This window comes from Crocuta crocuta, unplaced genomic scaffold, assembly GCF_008692635.1.
Source record: "Crocuta crocuta isolate KB4526 unplaced genomic scaffold, BGI_CrCroc_1.0 scaffold229, whole genome shotgun sequence".
In the NCBI taxonomy this organism is placed as follows: Eukaryota; Metazoa; Chordata; class Mammalia; order Carnivora; family Hyaenidae; genus Crocuta; species Crocuta crocuta.
In genome coordinates, this window is record NW_027536464.1 from 2,590,322 (window position 1) to 2,616,314 (window position 25,993).

Here is a 25,993-nt window from a genome sequence, read left to right on the forward strand (position 1 = left end):
ATGGGTGAGAAGAGTGGAAACAAATGTTACCAGGCAAGCACAGGGTACACCAGGAGGAGGGATGGGCAGCCTCCCCTCCACTCTTGTCTCTTCACTTCTTTCTGATCTGCATCAGATACAGCTCTAGTGATTTCCCCAAGTTCAGCAATGTGGATTTCTTTTTTTTTTTTAATTTTTTAATTTATTTCTAGGAGAGAGAGAGAGAGACAGCGTGAGCAGGGGAGGGTCAGAGAGAGAGGGAGTCACAGACTCTGAAACAGGCTCCAGGCTCCAAGCTGGCAGTCAGCACAGAGCCCGACGCGGGGCTCGAACCCATGAACCGCGAGATCATGACCCAAGCGAAAGATGGACGCTTAACCGCTTAACGGACTAAGCCACCCAGGTGCCCCCAGCAATGTGGATTTCACTCTTCTGCTCAAACTGGACGTTGCAGCTCCTGCCTGCTACATGAGGCCACACCTCCTCAGTGCCCCCACCCCCTAGCACTCTGATGGCCAAAGTGGACTTCCTTTCTCCAATCTCACTTCCCCACTTCCATGTCCTTGCTTTGGTCCCTGTGCTCCAGCTGGCCTTGCTATCCCTGCGTTTCCCCTGGAAGAATTCTAAGTTTCAATTTCAATTCTGATTCACCCATGACCCCCAAACCCTCATCACTTCTCCCTCTAAATACATTTCTCCTCCTCCAAGCCTCTGACAAAATAGTTATTTGTTCATCTTCCCCCAGACATTGTTAATTCCTTAAGCCAGAACGTGCTGTCCCTGGGGCATCTCGCTTACCTTCAGGGCCAGGTGGCCACTTGGTAAGCACCAGTGGAGTTGGGTCAAATGGCTCTGAGTCATAAAGTTAGAGCTGGCGTGGAGGGCTCCAGCAGGGGGAAGGGTGGCCGAGGCGCTGGGAAATGAAACCTGGGCTGGAGGCAGCTTCATGGTCCCTCCCTGGCCAAGACAATCTGACAAGCATCTTTGTTAGGTCCACAACCCAGGGATGTGGGTGAGAATAAAAGCCTGGTCAAGCCTGGAATGCTGGGGGGTTGAGGGAGCAAGGAGAGAAAACTCAGTAAATCAAACAGAACAATGGAGGGAGACCATCCTTGTCCATCTGCCCCACTGGAGAGCTATAAATGCCCCTACCCCTGGGCTTTGTCTTACACCTGGAAGGCTGATCTGACCTTTCCAAGCCCCCTGAGGCAGGGTGTTCTGGGAATCTCTCCTACAGCAAATGCCTCCAGATGGGAGAAAGGAGGCAACTAAGCGATTACTTGGGGGAGGGGGTGGGCAGAGTAGGCAGAGAGGAAGCAGCAGGTTTCTCACTGCCCAGAAATTTCATTTCTGGTAATTATATGTTACCAGATGCTTGCAGGGTTGGGAAACTGCAGTGGTCACTAAGAGGGGCTGTTCGGGGCTGGGCTGGTTTAAAGGATGTGAACCTTCTTCTGATGGGCTCACAGAACACCAAAGTCATTGCGCCAGGCAACCTACCAGTGGAAGCCGGAGGCTGCAGGGAGATGGAGAGGGTGGACTGAAATCCCACCTGGAGGTCGGGACTGTCTTCCATCCTCTGCATTGTCCCAGCAGTTAGCTCAGTGCCGGTCACACGGGAAGCGCGCACACTAAGTCCTTCCGAACTGAAAACAGAGGAGACAAAAGCGCCCACTTTCCTGCACTCCCGCGCCTGTCCCATTCAAAACCCCAAGTTATTCGCACTCCCGGGGAGTCAGGGAGCCCGAGGTGGAAGGGTGTGGAGGGACAGGGGGCCCGAGGTAGAAGGGAGCAGGGGACCCACAGAGCAAGGAAAGGCGCGGGGGTGGGCGAGTGGGCGTGCGCGCACGCAAGGGCCAGCGCGCAGGAGTGTCGGGGGAAGGGGGTGGTCTCNTTGCTCCGTGTGCGCCCGGCTGGAGGGCGAGGCGTGCGGCGTCTACACCCCGCGCTGCGCCCAGGGGCTGCGCTGCTATCCCCACCCGGGCTCCGAGCTGCCCCTGCAGGCGCTGGTCCTGGGCGAGGGCACTTGCGAAAAGCGCCGGGACGCCGAGTACGGCGCCAGCCCCGAGCAGGTTGCAGGTAACGCGGGGCTGGGACAGCCAGTTCGGAGAAACTTGGAGGGCAGCGGAGCGCTGGGGGCGGCCGCGCCGCGGGGCAGAGGCGCGGGCCGGAGCGCCGCGAGAACGGAGTCCTCGACCAGCTGGGGGGTGACTGCTGGGCAGGGGGCCCGAAAGTCCGGCCCGGGTAGGGAGCCGGAGTTAGAGCGTGCAGGAGAGCCCTGGCTGCTTACTGATTTGGTCGGGAGCCACGGGCAGAGGAAAGGCATCCCCGTTACCGTCGTCTATCCCCGGGTGCAACGTACCTTGACTTCTATTTTGGAGGGGGGATTTACCTGGGAGGAGGGTGTCGGTGAGACCCCGTGGAGGGAGAGCTTGATGCTTCTTTGGGGAGCACAGCTTGAGTCGGGGACCGCTGACCAGAGGTTCCTGGAAAGGTGCCGGTGGAAGACGCTGCTGGGGGGCGGAGGCTGGTGGGTGCCGGTGACTTCGGGGACCCCCGGGGAGGACGGGGCGCTAGGAGGAGGCGGCGGCTCATCGAGGGACCCTTCCTCCTGGGATTGCAAGGTGGGAAGAAAGGACTTGCTGGCACTTTGTGCGGTGGGGAGAACAGAAAACGACCGCTACTCGTGCTGGTCGTTTAGGCGGAACAATACGAGGGGCGCTTGGGAGGCTCAGCCCAGCGGTGCAGTCAGTGTAACTTAAGCCCGGTGACCGGCTGCAGCCCGGGGCCTGAGACAGCCGCGCCGCTCACTGGGGCATCTGCCCCCCCCCCCCCCCCCCCCCGGCGNTTGTTTTTAAAATTACAAAAGCTTCCTGTCCCCGGGGTCTGGAGGAAACTGTAATTACTCTTTCTTCTTGGAAACAGTTGGGAAAGGTGTCCACTGCCCGCTGCTGCTGTTGAAAAAGCAAGCGAGTCTGACCAAGTTCCTCAAGCTTTTTAGAAAAAGAAAGAAGAGAATAAGTGAAAACATTTTTGCTNTTCCCCCCTGTTCTCCTTGAGAATGGAATTGGGGGCCAGAGTTGAAATCTTCTATTGCTCTGGCGCATTTTGACCTTGAGTGCAGAGCAAGTTAGGGCTTCCTCCCAGGAGCTAGCAGCACCCCTGAGTCCTTTCTTCTCCCTCTGCTTGCTTCCCTCCCCAGCTTTCTGGGCCTCCAAGTTCAACCCTCCTCTCCTGCTTCTCTTAGAAAGTAATTAAAGGAAAAGACTTGGTCCTGCCTTCCTCCTCCATCACGCCCCCCCCCCCACACCCACCAGGGAGGTGCTGAGATTTCTGAGCTGAACTCTGACCAGCTAAACATCTTCCTCAGCAGGGTGAACTTTTCCAAAGGACTCCAAGTTCATAGACTCGCTTGGATTTTGACCATCTTAATAAAGTGCATGGTACAGGTCCTTCCTGAGCATGGTAGNTGGCAGCCGGAAAACCAGCGCTCCTGCTTCCAAGCCCCAGAACAGATGCAGGAGATTCTCCCCATTCCCTCCTCCCTGAGCCCCCGGAGGGGGGAGTTGTCAGGGGAGCCCGGGGACAATGGGGTGAGTTCATGGGAAGAATGTCACTCTGGATTTTCTGCCTGGTTATGGGACTCCTCTCCGCCAGCTAGCCCCAGCTGCCTCCTCAGCCTTCTCCCCATGCCGAGACAGACGCCTTCCGCATTTTTCTCTTGTGTTCCAGACTGGGAAGAGGGGACACTGAGTTGGGGGCGGGGGTGGGAGCTAGATGCGGAAGCCCCGTGGGCACCCTGGAAAGAAGTAACCCAGAGCAAGGTGCTTAAGCATGAGTAGGGCTGGGGGACAGGGGGGCCACAGGGGAGAAGCCGGGCTGGCAGGGATGCAGGGAAGAGAGGGCAAGTTTGGAGGTTTCTGTGCAGGAGAGGGTCTTGGGCTGGGGCAGGGTTGCGGCCCTGCTTGGAGAGCGCTGGGGTTCGGGTTGGGCGGAGGGGCAGACACTGGCCCGGAGGGGACCATAGCACCGAATGCTGCTGCCTCCCCTCCCCATCTCCCATCCCCTTTTCTCCCCTCTCTGAAGAACCGGCACTCTCCCATCCCAGCCTGCATTCCTCTTTGAGCAGGTTCCTTTGAGAATTTTAAACATACCCTCTTATTTTGAGGCCGAAAACCCCAGCAGTTCCGGCTTTGCTGTTAGCTCTTTTGTCTTTGTTCCCAGGACTCAGGGGCCGTGTAGCCGACTTCCTGGGGATGGCTGGGATGCAGGGGGCGGGGGCGGGCACATCTGCGGGTGCTGAGCCCGCATCCCTTGGGGGCGATGGGTTCAGAGCCACTCAGAAGTCAGACTAAGGGTTGGAGTAGGTGAGCCTGGAAGAAAAATGGGGGCTGGGGGGGTCCAAGATCTGGTGAGGTCTGGACTTTAACAGTGTGTGGGTGTGTTTGCTGCTGGAGCGGGCAGAAGTGCCTAGAAATGTCGGGGTAAGAGGAGGAAGTGGGCTGGAGCCCGGTAGGGCCCTTTCAGAATTCTGGGCTGCCGGCGGGGCGGACTGGCTCCTTCAGCATCTCCCCTGCCTCCTTCCCCGCCTCGTACAATGCCTGGGATTATGCCGAGGGGCGGAGCCGCCCAAGTGGCCGTCTGGCCCGCTGCACATATAAAGGTGCTATAGAAATGTGCAGTCATTCAAAGTCCCAGGGCAGGCAGGCGGGCGGGTCTGAGGAGGCTTTTGCATCTGCAGTTGCTGGGGGAGCAGAAGGGGGGGGTGCAGAGGCGAGCCCTGATTTACAGTGGTTCCGTGCAGCTTCAAAAAAAGGGGAGAAAAGCAATGGGGCTTCTGGCTCAAAGCACTGCTTTGCATCTTGTCTTGCATAAATTTGCATACTGAGTTCAAAGTCGTAAAATAGACTTGGGGAATGAGTGGAACCCACTGTCACTGATTGCTAACACCACTACCTTCCGCCACCCTCCCCCCTTCTGGACAGAACACCCAGAACTAACTCTGCTAAGCTGCTCTGTCTGAGTCACCACCGAGTGTTGGAATGAGATGGGGAGCTGAGGGCTGGTGCTCCCGGGTCTCTGGGAGGGAGACCTGTGGTTCCTGGGCCTGGGCCGCAGGACCCAGCAGGGTGTGGCTGGGTGCACTCTGGCCTTGGAGGCAGGTCTGGTCTGGAGGGTGTGGCTGGACAGGTCCCGAATCCGCAAGGCAGGCAGCGTTTGGCCAGCTGCCTCCTCCGTCATCCACCATTGTGCATGGAGGGCTGGACTTTGAGGAAGTCCTAGAATCTGGGCTTTTGCCTGCAGTCTCCTAACTCACCTTCCACTTATGTCCAAATTGTTCACCGAGATGGTTCCCTTTGTGTGGTAGCCATGATCCCTTCCATTTCCTTTGACAAAGGTGTTTGAAGAAGCTTTGAGAAAAAAAAAATCCTACATAACAAGGTCAAAGGGTCTTAGGAAAACAAAATCCAGGGCCAGGAATCTCTGAATTAGAAGAGATGGTAGAACGAAGAGGCTAACTGTTCGTGATCACCATGATGAGGGTCTGGTTGTGCAGTGGTTCTTGGTCAAGTTGGACTGTTGAGTTGCCTGGTAGGCAGAGGGAAAAGGGAAGCTTACATAGTTCTCACTGTTAGCTTACCTTAACATTTGCGCTTTAAGATGAAAATTTCAGGCAATTCATTCCTTCGGCTTAGGGGACAACATGGAAGTTAGTCCTAGAAAAATAACTGCATGTTATTTGGGAGGAGGTGCACATTTAGTCACCACAGTCCAACATTTGGGGGCTTAATTTAAGACAGTCACTGTACTGTGGCCCGTTTATCAGGTTAACTTCTCGTTGGGTCTCAGGTTAACTATTCTCTGCTCTAGGAAATTTGGATGTGCAATTGCTAAATTTTGGCACGGGGAAGTTTTTTTTTTTTTTTAAATGTTTTATTTATTTCTAGGAGAGAGAGAGAGAGACAGCGTGAGCAGGGAAGGGTCAGAGAGAGAGGGAGTCACAGACTGAAACAGGCTCCAGGCTCTGAGCTGGCAGTCAGCACAGAGCCCGACGCGGGGCTCGAACCCACGAACCGCGAGATCATGACCTAAGCGAAAGTCGGACGCTTAACCGACTAAGCCACCCAAGCGCCCCATGGCACGGGGAAGTTTTGGAGCTCCTTGGTTCCAATGAAAAGCAGAACAGGAAGACAGTACCTGTCTGGGGAGGGAGGTGGAGCTGGGGGGGGTGTGCACAGTAAGGGGGGAGGCGAAGGGAATGAGGATGAACAGGAAATACACAGGCTGTGCCCATGTTTGGTCTTGTCCTTGACCCTCCTCATACCCTACAACACGGTACCCATGACAGTAATAAAAGGATTATTATTTTTGTTGAAGAGCCTCCATGACCAGAGGCTACATTTAGTTTCAGTCTGTCCCTTCTTAGTGTTTCTCGCCCCTCTCCCTCCCCGCATTGGTCTCCCATGCGTCTTCTGCCATGGCTGGGTCTTGAACACCTGGCTGGATGCTCTGTAGGTGGGAAGGGCTCGAGACACTGGCATGGAAAATCTGTCTCCCCCAGCCTTCGACGGCAGTGCAGGTAGATGGAGACCATGGAGGTGCCTGGGAGCTGGAATGCTGGAAACCGGACCAGTCCTGAAAGGGTGGTTGGAGGCAGTGCAGCAGGCCAGGCTGTGTGGGTGGGGAAGTGGCCGTGTCCCCGAGGCGGGTGGGTTTGTGCGAAGGCTGCTCCCGCTGAAACCGAGGCATGGAGGAGCGAGATTATGCTTTGAATTCACCAGGGGAGCCGGTGTTCTGCTTGGCAGACGGTCTAGGCCTCTCTAGTACTTCTTGCTGTCTCTGGCCAGCGTTTTGCTGAGGTGGCAAGCAGCTGCCAGGGGCTCGGTCACCTTCCCTTCTTCCCTCTTACGGACTGATTTCTTCACCTGCTTTGTCTCCTGCCTTACTGTGAGGGAGCGAGGGAGGCTCACCACCTCCATTTCACAGGTGTGGGCTCCGAGGCTCATCAAGGGATGCCTTGGCAGGTAAGTGATGAGGTGAGAGGCTGACCTTTCCTCTGTACCCCTCTGCCCCCATGGCCGAGTGCAAGTGTGGGGCTGTTGGCAGGAAAAGCCCTTGACCCTGGCAGCCAGAAAGTTTGTTCCTGGACACCTGCCTTCTGCAGCTGATGGAGGGGCCGGGTTCATTACTGCTGGGTTCGGTTATGTCCATCAAGGGGCCCAGGTCCTGGGTGCTTCAGAGGGGGAAGTGGCGAGTGCTGTGTGGCAGGCAGCAGAGACAAGAGGGTCCCAGGGTGGGGCGAGAAGGGCTGGTGGGCAGCAGATGATGGTGGAAGTAGCCTGGTCTCCACCATCAGAATGGCCAGGTTCCGTTGCAGCCCTGTCTTCGAGATCCTGAGTGCTGATGCGCAAGGGCCTTCCTCAAATACCAGTTTCCCTGTTGGTGAAATGAGGGTGATTGTATCTCTTCATGGGGTGCGTGTGGGTCTGGCCAAGTGTCTGGTGCATAGTAGGTTCTCACACACGTTAGCCACCTTGATGTCCGCAAGCTGCGTCTCTTCTCTGATGCTTAGGTAGTTGGCCTTTAGCATGGAAGCCAAACTGGCTGTGTCAGGCAGGCCCCTAGTCTCTCTGCAGGCTTTACCATGGCCTTGGGTGGCCTCATCTTGGTGTGAAGTTGCTCCAGTTCAAAGCCCAGTTTTCAACCACATATGCGTCACCCAAGGCAAGAGTTTCCTTATCTGTAAATCAAATATAGATAGTGCCACTCCGTGGGGTGGTGCCTGCGTGTGTGTGTACTTGGGTGTGTGTGCTTGGGTGTATAAAGCTAGATAATAAGACAAAGCCAAGCACTTTGGTGTGTGTGTGTGTGTGTGTGCGCGCGCGCGCGCGTGTGTAATAAGTCACTTGTTTTTCATCTCCTCACCTGTAAGGTGGAAACATCCATATTCCTGGTCTACTTTCACAGAGTGTGGTTGAGCCACTAGTCAAAAGGGTCATGAAACTGTACTTTAAATACAGTAGAGATGCACAGAGCACAGAGAAGTGCTTTGAGGTCAGCTGGCTTACATTTTTTATGGCTGAGTTAGGCAGTGCCCTTTAGGACCCTTGTCCTCCGGTCTGGGACTGACCATTCTTGGTCTGGGAGCTTCACTCCGTAATGCCTCAGTCTGGAGTGGAGAGACTGGGGTGGGGGAGGGGGTGGGGACAGAAGTGGCTCCAGAGTCTGAACTTGGGTACTTGTGCTGGCTTGCTGCTCATTAGCCTGTGACAGGGCAGAGTTCTGCCTTCACCCGGCCAGCCAGCCGTTAGGACCCAGCACTCCAACTGCAGGTACTCAAAGGACCAGAGACTCTCCGAGGCCACGTTTCGGGGGTGGGACACTCCTTCCTCCACGGACAGCCCTTGACAGGAAACCCACTGGGATCCAGGTTTCAGAACCGTGGGGTCCAGGAGGAAGCAGACCCGTCTGAGCACGCTCACTGCGTAGGGCACGTGTGAGGGGCCACACTTACTGAGTTGACAAAGCTGGGGAAGACCCTGTGGCTTCGGTTTCCTGCTCCAGGAAAATGGGCTTTCACGTCTATCCTGGCCGAGCCTAGGGTGCCGGAAAGTTGAACGTGATCCTGGCAAAGAAATGGGACGTTCTATCCAAACAGTGACGTTCCCTTACTACACGGTCTCCAGAGTTGACCTCACCCCTGAGTTGGGGAGCGGCGTCTCATTTCGAAGGGGTTGATGGGTTCTCAACAGGAATACTGGGCGGAGGAGTGTTTTCTGGGCCTTGGGAATCTTCCTAATGTGTCTCATTCCATCCGTGGGCCCAGAGAGCCCTCTGAGTGACTGCCTGTCTGGGCATAATGATACAGTGACTCTGTTCTTGAACATTCTGGTAGAGGTGAGGCCCCAGGAAGCAGAATATGGGGAGCGGGGGGTGCTTGAGCTGTCAGGGGTCAGCATATGCCTGTGGTAGTGACAAAGCACAGCATCTGCCCCTGGGAATCTGAGGTGGCCAGTTCCCTGGACTCTGGGGTCCTTCGTGATTGTGGGGAGGGGGACACCGGGAGGAAAAGCCCACTTGACAGCTGGGGTAGTAGATTCAGAGAAAGGTGTTGCCTTTCAGGTTCCAGGGTAACTGCCCCACCCTCACTCCCACCCCCACAAGGAGTAGAGTATCTGGGCTATGGACTTTTTTTTCCTCCTAGAAAATGGACCATCCCTCTGTTCCCCGCCCCCCGTTCGGCCACTCCTGCCCTTTAACAAAGCCAGGGAAGGTCTGCTCTGGCTCAGCTCCTGGGTGTCAGTCAGGACGCAGAGGGAGACCTTGCTCTGCAAGCCGCCTCCCCCGGAAAGAAATACAGAGTCGACTGTAGTCAGGAATTGTTTCTCTATCCCCCCTCTTTTTTTTTTTTTTTTTAGCAGGGGGGGGGGGCACTTGGCAGCCCATGGGGCCCCTTCTGGCCGCCAGCCCCACATCTCTTCCTGGCTGTTGGGAGGCAGGGCAGGCGCGGAGATTGGGGAGAAGGGGCAGGGGCTGGCCGGCCTCCAGCTGCAGGGCAGGGGAATTGGCCCACAGGCCCCAGTTCTGGCCGGAGCTGAGCCCAGCCTGGGGTTTCTAATTAGTGGAGGGGTATAGGTGTGTCAGCCTGTGTTTCATTCAAGGAGCTGAGTTCTGGGGGGCACGAAGCCAAAGAGGGTGGGGCACAGAGCCCAGGAAGGCCTCAGCAAGTTGTGGGGGGGGAGGGACTGGGGGAGACTTAGCGTACTCAACCCCTGAGAAGTCAAGGAGGTGGAGGCATCAGAGCTGGATTGTGGGGTGCAGTCCAAGGGTCCACCCCAAAGGGCAAATGACAAAATAATTAATGGTCATCAAAATTGCGTTTTCTCTAGACATCGTCCACTTGCACCAAAGTGCCTGTAGGGGTTTTTTTGTTTCATGTTTTCCAGCTTTGTTGTAGCCTCAGGATCCTCCCCAATTGACAGATGAAGAAATCAAGGCTGCGCTGAGGTTCCGGTGGCCAGGCAAGCACAGGCCAGAATGGAGTCTGGGCCTCCAGATTCTCATTCCGGGGCTCCATTCTGTCAGACTCACGCATGCAAAGAAGCAGCGAATTATATACTGCTGCTCGGAAAAGCTCCTTTTCCCTGGGAGGTAGTAATTAAGGCATAACTTCTCAAAAATGTTCCTTTATGCAACTCCCCAGGAAGTTTCTTTTAGGTCTATTGTCCTGGCTTCTGGATGGAGGTGCCAAGTCGCCCCTGGATGGTGAACTTGCTTTCTAAAGTGCTTGAGGCCAAGAAAAAATGAACATGGCAGTTCCCTCAGGCCCGGTCTCTGCAATGCTGTCTATAACGCTGGGTAGTTTCTATAGCAACAGTGTCAGGAGGTGTGTTGGGAGGGATAAATGTGGGGTGGGGGTGGGATGGGTATATGAATCAGAAAGGCTTTTGAGGTTGGGTAGGGCCGGCTGGCATCTGACTGATGACTTCCCTCCCTGGGAAGGTGAGGGTCCCACGTCCCATGGAGAGGCAGAAGGGACAAGGTGATGGGGAACAGAAGAGACAAAGCACTGGGGTTAAAAGCCTTTGGTGGGGTCTTTCCTTAGGTGATGCCAATGACCAGATGCCATTCTGGTTGGGAAAGAGCTATAAAGCTGAACAACCTGGATTTGGTTTTGGCTTTGCCATTAACTACGTGACTTTGTGCAATTGGCCTCAAACACTATGGCTTTTTTTTTTTTTTTAAGTCAAGGTGAGCGTGGATAAGAAATTATCAACCTCCTTTGATTGCTTGACGATAAAACAAGTTATGTACATAAGCCATTTAGCACAGAAACTCAGATAATCAGATGAAGTCATACAGGTTCTGACCCCCCCCTCCTCCACCCCCTTCCTTCTTTCTTCCTCGAATCTCAATACACAGAAAAGAGAAGGCAAATGCCTGTTTCTCCATGTTCTCTGATTGACCAAGTTTATTAAGATGTGGCACTTAAGAATCCATTTCACAGGCATGGCTTCTTCCCGGGGTGTAACTTACCTGGACAGTTGCCCTTTGCTCTGGAAAGTCCAGAATGGGGTTAGTGGGAGGGTTTTCTAGTGGGCAGTCATGGCCTTCGATGCCACCGTCATTCATTATGGTTCTAATAGTGGTGGAGGGCATAGCCCATTTGTCCCCCAGAGGTGAGGGTTCCCACTTAGACTTCTGCTGGCCGTCTCTGGTTCAGCCTGCTGCCTCTAAAATGAGCGAGCCTGAGCAAGGAAGACCCCTGATGTGATGCAGAATTCTATCAGACACAGTTAGTAAACTTCTGGTCGAAGAGAAAGAAAAGCATGGTGACCTATTTAAAGACACTTATTTATATTCAGGACACTTCTTGTGCTGGTTTGAGAGTGTGGCAGGCAGTCCCGGACATCCTTACAGGTTTTTAGTTTCCGCTTGCACCCTCTGGGTTCCATTTGTCAGGCCTGCAGCCTCCGGGAACAGTCTTATGGGGATGGACAGGAGGAAGGCAGGAGGGGAGGGCTGGAGGAGAGAGGCAGCTAGGACCCAGTCTTTATCACTCTGGGAACTACTCTGTGGGGAACTAAGCTCATTGGAACTGAGCACAGGCACAGTTGTTTGTTTATGGGTCCCCTGGGAGGGAAGCGTCTTTTCTCTCCCATCTCATGCTTCCATTTACTGACTTCTTCTTCTTCATTTTTTTTTTTTAAAACTCCTGACCATTCTTGGTGCTGTGGGGCCTGGATGGTGAGGGAGGGGCCAGGGAAATGACTAGAAGCAATACAACACCATACCCTAGGCCAGCACTCCAGATGGGCTATTTTCCCAATAGTCAGCTTTCCTGATGTTTAAGTATTCATTCATTCATTCATTCATTTTGAGGGAGGGAGAGAGAGAATCCTGAACAGGTCCCGCACTGTCAGCGCAGAGCCTGACACGGGACTCAATCCCATGAACCGTGAGATTGTGACCTGAGCCAAAATCAAGTCAGACGCTTAACCGTCAGAGCCACCAGGTGGCCCCCCGCTCCCGTTTTTTTCCTACTTTCCTTTAAAGCACTATAGAAGCCAAGTCCAAGTTTGAATCTTCAAGATGCTTCATCCTTTGGAGGAGGAAGGGAAGGCATGGATTCACGGCTTTTTGCCAGTGCGCCCTGGTGCATTTTCTGTGTACAGTTAAGGAGCTGTGAGGGAAGTTCAGTCAGATTCCAAGCGTGCCTTGCCCAGGGATGCTCTTCGTAGTCTCAGTCAAGTGACCTTTGGACACTTTGTGGAAGCCGTATTGTCCATCCTCCTTTCTCCTTGAAAGGCTCCTCCTAAACCCTGCAGAGGAAGTCTGCAGTTTTTTCCTGTCTTCAGATTGTTCCCTGTTATAGTCCTTCCCATGAAACTCATGACTGGCTTCTACCCTGGATCTCTCCTGTGTCAGTTGAAGGCTGCTGCCTCTGTAGGCCTCAAGGAGGAACAGGTGTGTCCCTCCCACTGGACATGACTGGCCCTTGGGCACCTCCCCCACTGCACACCTGTGGCTTCCCCCAGTGCCCTGTGGGCTGCACTGGGATGCGCTCGTCCCTTGGCTTTCCATTCTCAGGCCTGCACCATCTTGGTTCCTTCGTCACCCCCTCTTTGACCCTGTGACCATCTTCCACTCTCCTTGGGTCTTTCCTCTCACTTCCTATTCTTCACACCAGGAGCCTCTGGTGATAGGTGACCCTGGGGACACTACTCTGGCCTCAGAGTGGCAGTGAAGTTGGCCAAGTCACTGATGTTCAGTCCTCTTCCGGTCAGTGGGCTTTCAGAGACACCCCAAGTTACAAATATCTCTGCTTGACAAGAACCTGGAAGAGTGAATGCAGTGAGGGAAGTGACTTTTTCTTTTTAGAGTTTATTGATTTTGAGAGAGAGAGAGAGCAGGAGAGGAGCAGAGAGAGAGAGAAAGAGAGAGACAGAGAGAATCCCAACTTGGGGCTCGAACTCCTGAACCATGAGATCATGACCTGAGCCAAAAATCAAGAGTCAGAGGAGTCCTTAAGAGGCCTGAGCCACCCAGGTGCCCCATGAGGGACGGGACCTTTTTTGGTTATTTTTGAGAGAGAGCGAGTGAGCCTGTGTGTGCAAGCGGAAGAGAAGCAGAGATGGAGGTAGAGAATCCAAAGCAGGCTCCATGCTGTCAGTGCAAAGCCCGACGTGGGGCTCGAACCCACAAACCGTGAGATCATGACCTGAGCCTCGTCGGTCGCTCAACCAACTGAGCCCCCCAACTGCTCTGGGAAGTGACCTTTAAAAGAAAAATGGTTGTGGGGTGCCTGGCTCGCTCAGTTGGTGGAGCGGGTGACTCTTTATCTTGGGATTGTGGGTTCAGCCCCACATTAGATGTAGAGATTACTGACTACTTAAAATCTTAAAAGAAAATGGTAAAACTGCAGACAAGAAATAAGAATGACACAGCGACTCCGGTCTACCACCCAGAACTGAGAGTGGTTGATATTTTGTCATTTTTGCTTCACGTCTCTTTAAAACCCTTTTTCTGATGGCCTTCCCTACCAGCCTGTTGTTGCTGTCCCTTGTCCCCAGAAGCAGCCACCAACATGCATTAGTGTTTCTCTTCTTTGGCTAATAGGTTTACTAATAGATGGTCAGCATGTCGAGCTGTTCTCTGAAAATCAGTTAATTAAATGTGCACAAAAGGTTTCCTGCGGCTCTTTTCCTCTGTCGACAATTAGGTTTTTGAGATCTGGTCATGTTGGGTAGAGTGATCAGAGGTCAGAGTGATTCTTGCCAGCTGTTGGGTGTCATTCCATTGTACTGCCCTGCTCGTTTTACTCATCCATTCACCTGTTTGGATTGCATTGCCAATGGCTTTTTGGCAACTACAGATAATGCTGTAATGAACACTGTTGCCCATGTGCCCACTGTGCGCGTATCAGAGATGGAGAATTGCTGGGAGGCACATTCTTCCTGTTCCCGTAGCGCCTGGTCCCAGTTTGCCCCAAGGTACACTGTCTGCTCACTTGGGCTTTCGGCAGATAGGTCACCTTGCTGGGTTGTTGAATGACTTTAGTTGAACCGGAGGAGAAATGTCTGGGACCCATGGGAAGGAGTGAAAGCTGATAGTGCTGTTTGTCATCTTGATATCAATTTCTCTGGCTCTTCACGGACAGCCTGGCTCACTGAATCCCAGAGGACCTTGGCTGAATTTGAGCATGTTTTCGTTTTCTCAAACGCTCCGCCTCAGTGCTGACCCTCCCCAGGTCTTTGCCATTCCAGGAATGACCCTGGTGTTTATAAAGCAGCCCATTAGAGAGTGCATAGGCAGTGAAGTTCTACAGAGGCCGTGCGTTGTTTCTGCTCACTCGGGGGGAGCCCGAGAGGAGGCAGCGGCGTGAGGGCATGCTCTAGAAATCTCCGTGATGCCTGGCCAAGAAGGGCCCCCGTGTGCACCCAGGCATGCATACGTGTCTTGTTTCTGAACCCGTGAGTCTATGGACACGAAGAGGTCACAAGGCTGTGTCTTCACAGAGTGTGTATGTGAAGTAATACCTCTTAAAAAGAGGCCTCTTTCCCATCACTAAGAAAGTTCTTCAGGAATCTGAGGCTGGAGAGAGAGAAGCACAAAGGAAGAGGGCCTTGGAAATGCCAGAGCCTGAAGGACGTTGTCAAAAATACAGAGTCCTCAACCCTTGCCCAGGCTTGCTGGTGCACATGCAGGTGAAGTCGAAGACCACTTCTAGCAAGCTCTTCAGATCATTTCTGATGAACACCCGTGTCTGGGAGCCACTCCCCTAATCTAACTCCCTGAATTTCTAAATGAACACACTGAACCCTACACATCTTGACCATCAAAGCTCTTTTTCTTTCTTTCTTTCTTTCTTTTTTTTTTAAGTAATCAACATCCAACGTGGGGCTTGAACTCTGACCCAGAGATCAAGAGTCACATGTTCTACCGACTGAGCTAGCCAGGTTCCCCATATATTGAAGCCTATATATCTTTAAAAAGTTTTTTTTTTTAATATTTGAGAGAGAGAGAGAGAGAGAGAGCGTGTGCATGCGTGGAAGTTGGGGAGGGGTAGAGAGGGAGGCAGACACAATCTGAAGCAGGCTCCAGGCTCTGTTAGCACAGAACCTGATGCGGGGCTCGAACTCATGAACCACAAGACCATGACCTGAGCTGAAGTCTGACTCCTAACTGACTGAGCCGCCCAGCCGCCCCTCAAAGGCTACACATCTTGTTATTATTATTGTTATTATTTAATAGTTTACTTTCAAGTGCCTACACATCTTAAACACTCTGTTCAGCATCACTCAGAGTCCCGGGCACAGTGGTAGCATCGGGAGCAGAACCTTGGACTGCCCTCCGGCTTTCAGGCCAGCGCTTGCCTTCCTCCTATGCTAGAGCTGGTTGGCCAAAGCTTTGAACCCAAGAGCTGTTGTTCGGAAGGGAATCCAGAAAGAGTTTAGGGTGGTTTGGCCAGCAGTGGGCCCTCTGCCCTGCTCTCACACACTGTCACGAGTAGCAGTAATTCTTTCCCTGTGAGTGTGGGTACTGGCCAGTCCCCTCCCCAGAGCTTATGAGCTCAGCAACACGTAACTGGGCCAGAAGCCTGTGGCAGTTGCAAGTGCAGGGAGACGATCCTGGATGAGAATGGCCAGTTCCCGCCTTATGTGCAATGACCTGGATGACCTGTGGCTCTAGAACATCCGAAGAGTCTGCTCGAAGCTGTTTCCTACCACAAGGGAATTCCTTTTGTTCTAAAGCCACGCTGAGAAGCTACTGGTCTGTTGCCAAAGGGGTCTCTCCTCGAATGCGGTGGCATCCAAGACCTCAGAATTGCTTCGCGGGCCCGTGCAGGGAGCAGGGCCTTGGAGGGTGGGGAGAGAATGGAAGGGGAGTTTGGAAGGAAGCTGGATGTTAGCAGGAGGTAGATGGGCTAGGACGTCATGTGCGAGGCTGGAATGTGCCTGGCGTGCCAGCCGACACCACACAGCAGCTGTCCGCGCACGCCCTCTTCAGCATGGCCCTGAGAGAGGCCGCTGCCCGCCACCAGTGACCTGTAGGAGAAAGGGTGGAGGGAGACCCATAAACAGTGTCACTTGCCCAGAGAAACAAAGGACCTCCGCCGAAAAATAACAAGCGTCCCTTTTTCTGTGCCCATTGTTAGCTTCTGCCTCCCTCCCACCCCCCAGCGTGGCCTGGGTTACCCAGCCCAGCCTTGGTGGCCTGCATTAGTGCACATAGTAGCCAACCAGCCGTCCAAAGGCACTGGCTTCAGATTCTCTGACAAAACAGCTGTTTCCCCCACATGCTGTTGAATGTACCCATGAGCCCCGTCTCCCTTGTGCATGCAAGGTAGTTATGAGCCACTTCCCCCCTCCCTCCCTCCTTTTCCTTCCTTCCCATAGATTCTGTAAAGTTAAAGTAATTTAGGCAAATCCACACTTGCCCAAGGACTTCCATCCAATGGCGGAGAATTGTGATGTTTGGGGACCTACAGAATTCATGTAATCAACAAAATCAGGCTTTAGAAGAAATACACAAATAGTATTGTAGGACTTCCTCATAACTCACTTTCCTCCCCATGCATATGGCCATTCTGCAGATCAGATGTCACCCACCCTTCCCCTCTGCCTAGCAAATACATCTTCCATCTACCCATTTAGGAAATAGATTATCTGCACGTTTCTTCTGGAGCTTGGTTTTGCCCTTGTTGGGCAAATGCTAACCGTACTGTATCCAGTTATAGAAGTGATCATACTGTATCCAGTAGTAGCCTTCAGTTTAGGAGGATTATTATTTGCATTTGCCACACTTGAGAAGTTAGAGCTCAGAGAGGTTCAAGGGTTTGGCTAAAGTCTTGCGTGAATCGTAAGTGGCAGAGCCAGGCCTGGAATTCAGGGCTCTTGACTCCTGGAATTCTTTGCCCATTTGAGTTTGTTGATGAATGGTCCACCGTCATGGATGTTCATGGAGAAGTTATCCAGGAGGGAAGAGGAAGATGCTAAGTCAGTATTAATTCTTTTGCCCGACATATGTCAGGATTAAGTGCATTTAGGGAGAAACCAACAAAGGGAGCCATGTGAGGCCTGTGTCCAGCCAGAAGGGAGCCAGGAAAGCAGCTGACATTACCCTGACCTGTTACTTGGAATCCAGTCTTACAGGGCCTGGAATGCCATTACCTGTTTGAAGGAGGTGAATCCGCTGGAGGGAATGATCCCTGTGGTGCTCTCAGCTCTTAGATCTCCAAAGAGGGGATAGACTCAAAAGAAGGTTGGAAAATGGCTAGGTTTTCTTCAGGGGGGAAAAATAACAACCAACCAAGAAGAAAGGAAGGAGACCTTAATCTGTTGTGAAGATGTGGTGTGGTTCTGGGGACATTCCCTTGTCTCACCAGGCCTGTGTGAGGCCAGAGTCTCATATTCTAAGCAAGAGAAGTAGGAGGTTGCTTTTGGACTGGGGGATGGGGGCTGTTTTTCTGAGTGCTTTAAGGTCTTCCATAGATCAGGGATCCTGAACCATCCCCTGGGGGACTGAGGTCAGAGCATCGCACTAGGAGAAGGTGTTTCATGAGAATAAGGATCCAAGCCATCGGACCCAAGGGTTTTCGTTCATGGAGTAAGGTCATCATCAGTGCTACAATCCAACAAGATTACACTGGGGGGGAAAAAAGGCTAAGCCAGAATTAAATGTTGAAACTAGGGTATTAATGCACAGTCTAGAATGTAGAACGTGGGTGTAAGTAGAGTTCTATTTCCGGCTGCCCTCCTGGGCCACTCGGTAAGGCAGGGTCAAAGGACAGTGGGGGGACCCTGTGCCCATTGTGAAGCATCTCTGCTGGTGGCACAGAGGTTGTGTGTGCTCCAGGAGACCACGCGAGGTCTGGTCCTCACGTTTGCTGTCTGTAAAATGGGGGCAGCTTGTCCATTGCCTCTCATTCTGCTTGTCTTTCTTCTCCCCTCTCCCCTTCCAGGTGCATGAGGTCAGGAGGTGGCAGTCCATGATACAAGATGGGGGATCTCATGTTTCGGGTCCTCTGCTGTCTCCCCTGCTTTGGAAAAGCTTTACCTTCCATGTACAACGGGCGAATTCCCCGTTCAGTGTTGAACGATTTCCTGGGGCGCTATATAGAGAAACAGCTAATCCTAAGGGGAAAGTCCCTGGGGTCCTTCAGGGCCCTGATCGGTCCTCTCTGCGCCTGAAGCCTTTTCCAGTTATGTGATTTGGGCTGCTGAGACCTATGTCTTAGACCGCCCTTTGCGCTGTAGCCCACGGAGCTGCATACAAAAGTGGTTGCCTAATAAATATTATTCTGAACCTCACTCTTAGGCAGGAAAAAAAACGCAGCCTGGTATTTTTGCTCTGAGGGCAAATTCCATCTCTAGCTGGAGTTCTCCATCTGGAATGTTTTCCTGCAGATTGCTCCTGTCACCTGTAAGAGAAGGTATGGGAAGAACAGTAATAACGTGACAGTGCTCTTGTTCTACTGAGTGGAGGGGATACCACGTGGGTACTTCCCCGAGTGTGGGTTCAAACAGGGGCAGTGGAGAGCTGTCTCCGTGGGTGCCTGCTGTGTGCCCGGCACTGCCTAGCATGCAGCTTCTCCTGCTGTCTAGCTGCCCACCCGAGCCGGGTGCTGTTTGTCCGCGGTTTACAGATGAGCGTTGGAAGCACAGAAAGCCTAAATAACTTGTCTGGGGCTGCACATCCAAGTGGTAGACCTGGGCTCAGTCAGGTGATTAGATTTTTGAGCCTGAATTCTTGAACCTCTTTGGCTGAGCATATGCCCATCAGGAATCCAGGGTTTTCTCAGCCGACCATCTTTTCTGGTCCGCACCCCGTCAGCTCTCTCCTTTCTTCCGTGGGCTTCCACCTCAAGGTGTGGAGTGCCGCATGTGCGTCAGCAAACCGGACCCACGGATTTCTTCATCATATTGGCAGGTTTGGTGGCAGTGCTGAGATCAATAGTGGAGCGGGGCGAAACATGGCCTTGAATCTAAGTGGCCTCCGTGAGGGAGGACAAACTGCCCTTTACTCTAGAGAGATTGGGACTGTCTCAGGACAGGAAGCCGACTCTGTCCTTGGAGAAGAGAGTCATCCCTCATCTTTTGGGACCTGGTGCAGGGCTGTGTTAGGACTCTGTGGACCCTGGACGCCTTCGCATTTGTGACTCTTCCTCTATGAAAAAAAGTTCCAAAATCCTACTTGATAACTGCATCTAATAACTGAAAGTATTGCATATTAAGACTTTTTTTTTTACATAAAAGCTTATTTTTCCTTTTGCAGTCAGATGCTCTGCCCCCGAGCTATACCCCCACATTTATTTTTCCTTTTGATTTTAAAATGGATACAACATTTCCTTGGCCCCTGGATGCTTGTGTCTGTTGTGCCTCACGTCGAGCCAGTCCTGCCTAGAGTCTGCTGGCCTGAAGCGTACTTAGTTGTACGCCTCTCTTTCATCCAACCTGTTTCTTTTTCTTTTCTTTTTTTTTTTTTTAAGTTTATTTATTTATTTTTGAGAGAGAGAGAACAAGCTGGGGAGGGACAGAGAGAGAGAGGGAGACACAGAATCTGAAGCAGACTCCAGTCTCTGAGCTGTCAGCAGAGAGCCCGATGCGGGGCTCAAACCCATGAATTGGGAGATCATGACCTGAGCTGAAGTCAGACCCTCAACCGACAGCCCCCCAGGTGCCCTGTCTAACATGTTTCCAGAGCTTGCGGAGAGCCTTGTTCTGAGCAGTAGAGGTGGGCTGACCTCTGGGACTTGGCCAAAGAGTGCCACTTTGGCCTCTGTCAGTGGTCTGAGGGCCGGGAGAGCTCAGGGGAGGGGGAGCAGCAGCCTGGGAGTGTTCTATTTGCCTAGGGAAGACCCTCCTCTGCCTGAAGGGGGACTGGTGGGCCGGAAGTGTGCTGGAGATGGAGTGGTGGGTAGGGTCTTGGCTGAGGGACGGGAATATGGCAGAGCTCAGATTACTGTGCGTGGGGGCCCAGGGTCTTCAGCACTGGTCCAGGGCACCCCCAGGCCTCTGGATAAAGCCTGATTTCTAAGCAGTGGTTTTCAGTTGTGGGGGGGTGGGGACTTTCACTTCCCGCAGCCTTTTGGCAGTTTGGAGATATATTTGCCATCCGGTGGGTAGGGACTGGGGATGCTGCTTGGCCTTAGTCATGCACAGAACAGCTCCCCAGCGAATCCTCTGGTCCTGGTGTCCGTCGTGCTGGGGTTGGGAATCAGGGCAGGTGATGAGAGTTTGCGGTGGGTTGATGGGTCTGCTCTTCTGTGATGGGACAGGACTCCCGCCAGCTCGACGGCACGTGCTTCAAATAGTTCTCTCCCTGCAGGTGGTGGTGGGGCTTCTGGAACAGGATTTAGTCTGTGGTCAGTTTGCTGAGGGTAACACCCAGGCTACCCACGGCCCCTGGGGAAATAGCCATTCCAGGGAGAATTTTCTGGGTTTCAGAGGGCTTACTCATTTAAAAATTTCAATTTTTATTTTTCTAAAGTTTAACAGTTTTGGATAGAAATCTTTTTTTTTTTTTAATTGCCGAATACTTGATGCATTAATCCTCTCCCCTCTTCAGATGTCCCAAGTTCATCGTTGTTAGTCAGCACAGCTCTTGTTTCGGGCTACACAATGTGGAAGTCTTCAGGGGTCATCAAGGGGTGTGGACTTGTTTGCTCTGTACTAAATATCCCCAGAATTCTTATGTTTGGGTTTTTTAGTCCTCTTTTCTCCCTGCCATTTGATACTTCTTGCCACTTTCCGCATGCTTTCCTCCTTTCTCCCTTTACTTTCATTGCACGTATTCTGTGCTGGCCTTGGGAACCAGACATCCAGAAACTGGGCTCGCTGGGGCCACGTTACTCTGAACCGTCCATGTTCTTCCTGTGCTGGATGTCCCTGCGCCTTGCGAGGAAAGCCCTTGAACTTGACCATGCATGGATGCCGTGATAGCTGCTCTGATGCTCACGGGACTTTTCTTCCTCTGCCTCCTGGTCCTTGGTCGGGTTCCACATTGCGGAGATAACAAATAACTGAGGCCAGCTTCGTCATCATCATCAAAGTGATAACGGTCACCAGCAGGGTGACAGTTTCTGTGTTCAGGCCTTACCTTCACTGCTTGGCCTGTAACATGCTCTCAACAGTCTCGTGAAGCCGGAGCTATTAGGATCCGACAATTCAGTTAAAAAAAACTGAGGCACAGAGAGGGTATGTGTGCGGGAGAAACATAGCTGGTCTAAAAAGTTGGGGGGCGGTCTGGGATTTGATCCGAGTATGTCCTGCCAGTTAGTGCTCCCTTCTGCCACCGTAGCTGGTGGGAACACCTGTGCCAGCCGGCGGGTGCCTGGTTGCCTGGCATCTTCTGGAGCATGCTCCCCGAAAGCAGGTGGCACTTCCCCATGGCACTCAGGAGGTCCCCGTCCTTTAGTTGGCAAGTGAGTGAGTGAGTGAATGCCGCAGCTTGCTGCAGCCCAGGGTAGGCATCATGACCCCCCTTCTTCCTATGAATGAACATTGCCCAGGACAGGAGCCCTCTGAGCCCACCACACCGAATTCTGAGAAGACTGCCAGGTTCTCAGTGCCTCACCTGAAACGCTTATGGTGAAATATTTTAGGAGCCGTGCAGTTTATGTTATCAGAGCTGTAAGTTTTTGAAGGTACAAAAAAAGGGAAGAAAAAATGTGAAAAGTTTGTTTAGAAACATCCCCTTTGCATCGCCAGGTCTTGTTGGGACCTGAAGGGGGGCCGCCCTGGGAGGCATGGTCTGTTTGCTCTGCCGTGGCCACAAGGGGCTGTTTGAGTCACGGCTGCCCTGGGGCCCGTGGGGACCTGGCCCCCTTGTTACGACTCTTCTGTACCATTCTGTCCCTCTGACCTGGCCGCTGGCTGGATATACCTGAGCCAGCATGAGACCCGGGTTGCAGGGGCTTGTTCCCAGGGCCCCTTCCACCCTGAGCTATGGATTTCATAGGAGCCTTGCCCCGTTGTTGAGTGACTGATGGTTTAAAGAGCCGTAACCGACACTCCGTGGCAAGCATCTGGGTGAGGTTGCTTGCGTTGTGATGAGCCGAAACAACAGAGATGGACATTTCTGTGCTTGGGGCTCTCCATAGTGTGGCTGGTCATGGTGTGCATGGACAGACATGGGAACGATCCAGGGCCACCGGGGCCGTGCAGGAGCAGTCATGGATCTGAGTCATGGGGGCGCACGAGAAGGGTGCCATCGGGCAGATGAAGAGTAACAGCAGAGATGATGGAAACCAGGGGTTTCCGGTGGTGGTCACCGCCTTCTCACCCCCTTGTCAGACAAGACATGTGCCTTGTTAGGTCACAGATGATGAAGATCTTGAACTGGAGGTTGTTGCAGGTGAATCTGGGAGGTCTTTCTGGAAGAGAGTGATGGATCCAGAAGGACTCAATCCCATTCCATGGTGAAAGCCTTGCAGACACGTCCATCCTTCCATGCTCCTCTGTTCCGCCCTGGCTGGAGGCTAACCCAGCCGGGCCTCCCAGGCATTTTGCTGGGGTCAGACAGCCTGTGTTCAGATCCCAGATTTGTGGTCTCGGTGTTGGTCTTGTGTGCCTTGACATGTCCATCTGTCAGAGTTGGGGTCATTCCCCCACCCCTCCTCCAGCCCCCGGCCTGAGAGTCGCTGCAAAACTGAAATTGATGGTCCATGTACATTGCTTAGCTCAGTTGCGTGGATATCAGTCCTCTCCACCTCCAGAGGTTCAGACACTTGCTGGGGGGGCTTGTCGCTCTGGAAACGGCACCCTGAGCTGGTCTTCCCGTCCTCTCTCTGCAGACAATGGTGATGAGCACGCCGAGGGAGGTCTGGTTGAGAACCACGTGGATGGGACCGTGAACCTGCTGGGCGGTGGAGGCAGTGCTGGCCGGAAGCCCCTCAAGTCTGGCATGAAGGAGCTGGCTGTGTTCCGGGAGAAGGTCACGGAGCAGCACCGGCAGATGGGCAAGGGTGGCAAACATCACCTGGGCCTGGATGAGCCCAAGAAGCTGCGGCCGCCACCTGCCAGGGTCAGAGGGGCCGGGTCTGGTTGGAGGGGCGGGAGGACATGGAAAGGGGACCTCGCACTGGGGGAGAGCACCCAGTGACATCCGTGTCCTGCGTTGCTGGTAGGCAAAGCGCTTTCCTTTCTGGCTCTGCCGCTAACCTATTCAGTGACCTTCAGACTGAATACTGTCTGTTTTGTGGGCCTCAGTGCCTTTGGCTGTGAAAGGGACTGGGCATATGGTTTCCTGAAGTCCCTTCCTTCTGAAACCTCCACATTGCTGCTTGGCCTCAGGACACAGGCAAAGAACTGGGTGCCAGAGACAGGGCTGGACCTCCTTGAACTTGCTCAGTCTTGCTGGGATGTGCCCTTTCCTCTCTCCAGCTCAGCTGTGGTGTCCTGGGTCTTGGCTTGGCTGGGACTGATGGGAAGCAATGGAGAGTGGCCCACTGACTCGGGGTAGACAGGCTCTAGGCACAGCCACTTGAATTCGCTTTTTGCAAGTCGATCCCATTTTGATCCCTGAAAGCCACTGACACAACGAGAGAGGGGTGTGGCTTTCTTTAGAGGGGTAGAATGGGGCGCAATGACATACCAGTGAGACTAGCTGTGCGGCCGTGGGAAAATCCCTTCTTTCTGAGGTTGTCCCCAGGCCCGGTGTTTTGTGAGCTCAGTCTCACTCCGAGCTCCCTCTTTGCCTTCTCTGTCTGTCTGTGCCCACAGACCCCCTGCCAGCAAGAGCTGGACCAGGTACTGGAGCGCATCTCTACCATGCACCTTCCAGACGAGCGGGGCCCCCTGGAGCACCTCTACTCCCTGCACATCCCCAACTGTGACAAGCATGGCCTGTATAACCTCAAACAGGTGAGAGGAGATCTGCTTGGCCCCGGGCCCCCGGTGTGCTTCTCCCTGCCCCACCTACCTGTCAGCCTCTGAAGTCTGAGCCGGGAAGGGGGCATGCGGATGCCAGCTGCCAGGCCTCTCCACCTCCAGGTGCAGCAACCCAGCCACCTGCCATCAGCACTTGGGGTCCAGGTTGGGAGGGAGCTTCTGGGGGAAGAGATGTGGGGCTACACTAATGCCTCTCAACTTTCTCTGAGCATCAGAATCACGTGGCAGTGTCTCCTGGGCCTTATCATTCCAGAAGGCTGGTGGGGACTGAGGATTTGCATTTCTTTTATTTTTTTAATGCTTACTTATTTTTGAGAGAGAGAGAGAGACACACACACACACACACGGGAGAGTGAGCGGGGGAGGGGTAGAGAGAGAGGGGGACACAGAATCAGAAGCAGGCTCCAGGCTCTGAGCTGTTAGCACAGAGCCCAATGAGGGGCTCAAACTCGAGAGCCCTGAGATTATGATCTGAGCTGAAGTAAGATGCTTAACCAACTGAGCCACCCAAGTGCCCCAAGATTTGCATTGCTAACAAACTCCCAGGGATCACTAACGAATGATCTGAAGGGTCTCCGAATGATCGAATAATGATCCATGGGCTACACTTGCAGAATCAGGGATTTAAACCGTTGAGAAGTAGCCTCTGCTGACCCCTAGGGCTCTCGCTTCCCTACTTCCCTTAAAACCCCGGGCAGGCAGGCATCTTGCCACCCCTAAATATCAGTGTAGTGTTCAAAGCTATTTGCACATGTGCCCTCTAAATGTAAGCCGGCTACTTCGTTTGGAGCTCAAAAGAAGAAATCATGATCTCTTCTAATGAAAGATAGGCTGTGTCCTGTCCCCTGTGGGAAACTAAAGGGATTTTCAATGGTAATTAGTTTATGGGTAAGAGCAGGAACCTTGGGACGGGAATGCCTGGGTTCTTATCTCAGCCATGCCTCTTACTAGCTGTGTGATATAGGGCGAGTTACTTAACCTATCTGTGCTTCCTTCTGGTCATCTATAAAGTGGTGAAATAATGGTACCTAACTCACAAGGGGGCTGTGCTGGCTGAGTGTGAGGAGTGTGAGACTCTTGATCTCAGGCTTGTGAGTTCGAGCCCCACAATGGGGGTAGAGATTACTTAAATAAATAAGCTTTAAAAGAAAGCATTGTAAGCTGTAGATGAGCAGTGTGTAGCTATGCAAAGCACCTTCTAGGACCTGCTCTTGTGCTGACTCCTGCTGTCACGTGCTTTTTTCCACTTCATGCTATGACTGAACTCTGGGCCTCCCATGGTACGCTGGGACCCACTGGGTGGGACCCCCCCCACAGGTGGGCACAGAGTCTTATCAGCCTCAGACACCCCCCACAGCCTTATTAACACGAGCACGGTACCTGGGCCAGCAGCACCAGAGTCACGTAGGAGCTTGTGAGCCAGGCAGAGTCTCAGCCTCGCTCCAGGCCTACTGAGGGGGAATCTATTTCAGCGAGGCCCCCTGGCACCCTGTCAAGGTTAAGAAGACCACCCTGCAGCGCTGTAGCTGCTCGACAAACCTCGGGCTGAGGGAAGGAGGGAAAGCTGGTGGCTCCCAGCAGGGCCTGCATGTCCTTCTCTTCTCTCTCCTCAGTGCAAGATGTCTCTGAATGGGCAGCGTGGGGAGTGCTGGTGTGTGAACCCCAACACTGGGAAGCTGATCCAGGGAGCCCCCACCATCCGGGGGGACCCCGAGTGTCATCTCTTCTACAATGAGCAGCAGGAGGCTCGCGGGGTACATACCCAGCGGATGCAGTAAACCTCAGCCAGCCGGTGCCTGGCACCCCCTGCCCCCACCCCCTCTCCAAACACTGGCAGAGAGAGGAGAGCCTTGCGTGGCGGGTGGGGAGGGTTTTCCAGGAGTTTTGACACGTGTATTTATATTTGGAAAGAGACCAGCACCGAGCTCAGCACACCCCCGCCTTCCCCCTCCCCAGCGGGAGACGCCTGCCCCCGCTCCCCTTCTCCCGTCCCTGCTGGGGAGAAAGGGGTGGTTGTGGTGGCGGAGCTGGGGTGAAGATTTGGGAGGGGGGGAAAAAGAAATTTTTATTTTTGAACCCCCGTGTCTCTTTTGCTTAAGATTAAAGGAAGGAAAAATAAA

At 53.3% G+C, this 25,993-nt stretch overlaps 1 protein-coding gene across 1 annotated transcript; it reads left to right on the plus strand.

Moving 5' to 3' along the window:
- IGFBP2 (insulin like growth factor binding protein 2) lies at positions 1-25,993 on the plus strand. Its single transcript, XM_077748566.1, has 5 exons — positions 1-4; positions 1,834-2,058; positions 22,778-23,007; positions 23,706-23,846; positions 25,487-25,993. Exons 1-5 carry the CDS (start codon positions 1-3, stop codon positions 25,649-25,651), a joined length of 765 nt encoding a protein of 254 aa, XP_077604692.1. The 3' UTR covers positions 25,652-25,993.